The sequence below is a fragment of the Fukomys damarensis genome, unplaced genomic scaffold, assembly GCF_012274545.1.
Source record: "Fukomys damarensis isolate Sample0158 unplaced genomic scaffold, DMR_v1.0_HiC HiC_scaffold_20, whole genome shotgun sequence".
Classification (NCBI taxonomy): domain Eukaryota; kingdom Metazoa; phylum Chordata; class Mammalia; order Rodentia; family Bathyergidae; genus Fukomys; species Fukomys damarensis.
Window position 1 is genome coordinate 10,703,001 of NW_022900932.1, and position 4,442 is coordinate 10,707,442.

At 54.9% G+C, this 4,442-nt stretch overlaps 1 protein-coding gene across 2 annotated transcripts; it reads left to right on the top strand.

The window, feature by feature from the left end:
- The first annotated feature begins 1,604 nt into the window (after nucleotides 1-1,604).
- On the top strand, nucleotides 1,605-4,068 carry LOC117287057 (uncharacterized protein Rv2082-like). 2 transcript variants are annotated; one of them, XR_004518238.1, is made up of 2 exons: nucleotides 1,605-1,692; nucleotides 3,161-3,239. XR_004518238.1 is itself a non-coding variant. In XM_033766464.1 (2 exons), exons 1-2 carry the CDS (start codon nucleotides 2,314-2,316, stop codon nucleotides 3,568-3,570), a joined length of 624 nt encoding a protein of 207 aa, XP_033622355.1. In that variant the 5' UTR covers nucleotides 2,125-2,313; the 3' UTR covers nucleotides 3,571-4,068. The 2 variants fall into 2 exon arrangements, 1 of the variants encoding a protein (XP_033622355.1); XM_033766464.1 differs by lacking the exon at nucleotides 1,605-1,692 and adding an exon at nucleotides 2,125-2,527 and having other exon boundaries at nucleotides 3,161-4,068.
- Nucleotides 4,069-4,442: the final 374 nt, after the last annotated feature.

Below are 4,442 nucleotides of genomic sequence, written 5' to 3' on the forward strand. Positions count from 1 at the left end.
AAAGTGGGACCAGGCTGGGCAGAATCACAGCGCTCTTAGAGGGTTGAAGGGAGGCTTCACTTTGCTGAAATTTAATCTATTCCTGGAAAAAAGAATTTGCTCCCAGCACCAGCTGGCCCCAGACTCATTCTGGTGCCTTCCTGCTGCAGTATCATCCCCCATGTCCCTTTTCACCCAGTCTCCCTCCAGCTATCCCTTGAGTAACCTCTGAAAAAGACAAATGGAGTCTTCCTTCACCTGCCTACACCCGTTGGTGGCTCGAGTTGCCTGTGGGAGTTCAGGGTCCTCTGCTTGCTGAGCAGGCCCCTCAGCCATGCACAGAAACCCCCAGCACTGCGCTCTGTGCCCCGCAGACCTTACACACCACACCCAAGCCCTGTGCATAGACAGCGTCCCCCTCTGCAGTGCCCTGCCAGTGTGCATGGGACAGTGGCCACATCCACTGCACAGAGATGGGGACAGAACACTGCCCAGTTGGACTGCAGATGGCTACACTGAGCAAGGGCTGGAGGAGTGGAGGGGAGCAGTCCAGGCAGAGGGACAGCAAGAGCCAAGGCCATGGGGCAGCAACAGACCCAGCAACACTGCCACAAGTTGAGGGGCTGGTGTCTGGCTGCAGGCCGTGGGTGCTGTGCCAGAACCTCTTCATCTGTGTCAGTGGCAAAGTTGAGGTCCAGGCCTGGGCCCCATCCTTAGGTGCCCCAGGGAACTTCACCCTATACCCTCTTGTCTCTAGAGTTCCACAAGCTCTTCTCCACCCCCTGAAATGGGCGCATAGGAAATGCCTGTGTGGATCTTTCCCAAGGGCTTGCAGTCATGAATAGAAGTGCTGCACCTCCCTGCCCTTCGTTACAGCGAGACACACACACACTGCGAATCCACCGATGCAGCTGCCTCTAAATGTGTGGCTCTGTGGGATTAGATGCCCATGTGCTGTGTGCCCATCACTACCTTTGAAGTCAGAACTTCCTTGTCCTCCCAGTTGAAGCTCTGTGCCCTTTAAACACTAGGTCCCCAGCTCTGGCAACCACTACCCCATCCATGAGGAATAATACTCTGTATAGCTTCAGTGACTGGCTTATTTCATTTGTCTACAAGGTTCATGCATGAGGCAGCATGGGTGTAAATTTATTTCTTTTCAGGGCTGCATAGTATTCCATCGCATGTATGTCTCATGTTGCCTTTATTCACTTGTGTATCGATGGACGCTCTGCTTCTATCTTTTGCCTGTTGTGCCTGGTACCACTATCACCATTCATTTCTGCATTTTCCCTCAAAGCTGAGACTCCCTTCCCAGCCATTTGCTTTATTAACTCCATGGATAGATGCTCTTCTCCTTAGCCCAACCATGGCCACCAGGACAGGTGGCCATATGGTGTACACCAAAGTGAGTGAATGAAAGTAGAAACCCAGGATCCACTTGGGTTGGGCCATGAGCCCTCAGCTGGTGCCTCTTCTAAAGGTGCCGGAGCAGCCACCCCACCTAACACTTAGTGGCACAGCTACCTTAGGCAGAGGCCTCAGTGCATTTGAATTTAAACAAAAGAGGTACAAATTGGGAAAGAATTTTCCATATGCAAATATTCAACACCATTTCTAAATACAGGAGGGCTCAGACTCCAGAAAGGAAGGGATCTGCTGGAAGAGATCAAGATGGGCCAGCCATAGGGGTACCTCCGCACCAACTGAACTGTGAGCCTTAGTTTCCCTGTTTGCAAATGTGTTCTGGTGATTGTGGGAGTTAAATGAGAAAACATGGAAACTGTTCTAGTCCAGCACCCCAACTGCCTCTTAGACCACCACCTTTCCCCAGCCTTTAAACTGTGGGTGCTGTCCCCTCATGATCGCGTTTTTATGCTTGGTGCTGGGGATGGGTCCCAGGATCCTGTGCATGGCAGCCCTCCCCCATGACTTTCCTGTGCTCACTGTGGCCGATCCCCAGCACAGAGGATGGCAAGCCTGTTCTGCACGCCACCCTCCTCCTTTGCTACAGAAAGTTCCCAAAGCACATGCCCATCTTTGCATGGGGCAACCCTGGGCATCAGCGGCCAGCTCTGTGCCAGGGAGTGAGGACCTAACACAGCCGAGCTTGTTTCCCCACTGGTAAGATGAGCTAGCTCATGGCCCTGTCAAGCCAGGATCCAACCTTCTCCTCCCTTCCCTGAGTCCTGTCCTTGTAGGTTGGCCATGCCTGCTGCCCTGCTGGGCCACCGTCCTGGAAAAGCCTGGTGAGAATCTGGGCTGGGGTTGAGTCAGGTATCTGCAGAATTGATTCAGTGGGTCTTCAACCCCAGAGATCACCCTGCAGGTCTCATGACATTCTTGGAAAATAAAAGAAGTGGCTATTACAGGGCTGAAGTTATCAGATACTCCCCATTACTCCTGTGCTGCAAGGAGCTGGGGCCATTAAAGGCTGGACCAGACCACTCGCTTCTCTGCACATGGGTCCCACTCCTTCCTGCTCACCAAGGTCCCAGGCTGCGCAACAGGACTTCATCCAGGAGGCCACTTACAGGGTTCAGACATGGTGAGAGGAGCAGGCTTTGAGGAGGAGAACTGAAGGCTCTCCACTGGTGTCCCCAGGACAGTGTTAGCCCAGGTGACAGGGAATGACACAGGACAGGACAGGAAAGCTGGCAGGGTCTCCCTTTTCAAGATGTGCAGTTGCCAGCTGAGAAAACCTTCAGCTCAACTTGGCCACAGGGACTGAACAGGAAGTAAGTGGTAGGTGGCCCCTGGTCCAGGCCCGGTGGGAAGTGGTCACTGTGCCAAAGGCCAGTGTGAGTGACAGCTTCCAGGGGTGGTCACTGCCGCCACCCCTGAACATTCAGGCAAGGTGTCTGGGTGCTTTCTGGGGAGGCTGAGCTGACTGGGGAAGTGGTGGGGGCACACGCCGTGTCTCCCCATGCTTGCCCACCAGCCCTCCCTGGGCCACCTCCCCAGATGGTAAACTGAGGAACTCCAGTTCTTGGGTCCTCCGTGTAGCCCATCATCTGCTCTGAGCATCCCGGCTGGGCAGCAGCACTGACTCCTAGTGAGCTTCCCGAAGCTCCCTCTCGGTCCACTAGGTGGCCATCCTGTCTCCCCAGGGTCCTCCCTGCCTCTGGGCTCCCCATGGGCTCTGTCCTGAGTAGTGATCCTGTCTCCTTTCTTCCTGCAGATTCAGAGCCCAGCACCTCGGACTCGCGGTCATCCCCCACGCTGTTCCTCTCCTCAGAGGAGCCAGGCCCCTGCACAGCCACTCAGCCCGTGTCACCTGTGTCCCCCTGCAAGCCGGCTCCATCCCCTCCGGGTCTTCCTGTCCCTGCTGGGTGCAGCCCCCCCGCTCCCATCACAGGCCTGGGCTTGGGGGTCACCTCCTCACCGGACGCCACTCCCAGGGCCCCAGGGAACGAGAACCCGGAGAAGGACCCTGGTGTCCAGGACCCCTTCTTAGGGCCCAATGTCGGGGACCTCCTGGCTGAGCTGCGGACCATGAACAGCCACCTAGGTGTCATTGCAAGGGCGCTCACCAAGCTGGCCTCGGCTCTGGGGCCACAGCCCCCAGTGGACACCCAGGATGCAAATTGACAGACCTGGGAGCAGGGACCAGGTGTCCAGTCCTGGGGTCAGGTCACCCCCAGAAGGAGCAGACTGGATGTGAAGCGGCTGGAGTCCCTGGACCTTCTGCAAAGACGGCGCTGCTCAGGGAACCCCCCTGGGCTCTCCAGCCCTTCAAATGCCCTCATCTCCTTTGCTTTCCTGGCACAAACAGCTTATGAAGAGGCAGCGATAGTGGGGGCCCCCGGGAAGGAGGCCTGGAGAACCAACCTTCCCTACCTGCTCTAGTGACTTTGGTTCCTGTAGGAGAGGAAGAGGACAGCACATCACCAAGGCAGGAGTTCATTGCAGTCCCAGCTTCCCCTTCGTGAGATGCTGAGAGGGAGCCACCCTGGATGACTCTGTGTTTCTTCTTAAATATTTCTTTGGAAAAAAATGTATTTTTTTTTTCTCTTGTTATCACCACATCTCAAGAAGTTTGGACAATCGAGAAGTGAAAACAAATCTAATGCATTTGGAAAAGTATGTGGGGTGGGTATTTAAGTCTTATGAGTAAGAAAGTTGTATAATAAATAAAATGTCATATCCACTTTTGGGGTGCTGGCTTCTTGGGTCTCTTCCTCTGTAGTCTCCCATGGCTGTGACAACCCCAGTGTCCGCAGACACTTCCAGGGTATCCTGGTGAGACCCGCCGGCCTGGGGGACTCTTTGAAATCTGGGGTAACCCAGGCCCCCCCAGGACCCAGCTTCCCACAGCCAACAGGGTTCTTCTCAGAACCTTCCTGTTTGGATCAGGATTCGAGTAAGGTGTGCTCATCCTCCGAAAACAAACATGCTGTCTCCAGAAACAAACCAAGGCTTCAAAATCTCACGGCTGCAGTAAAACTGTCCCAAGGGGGCAA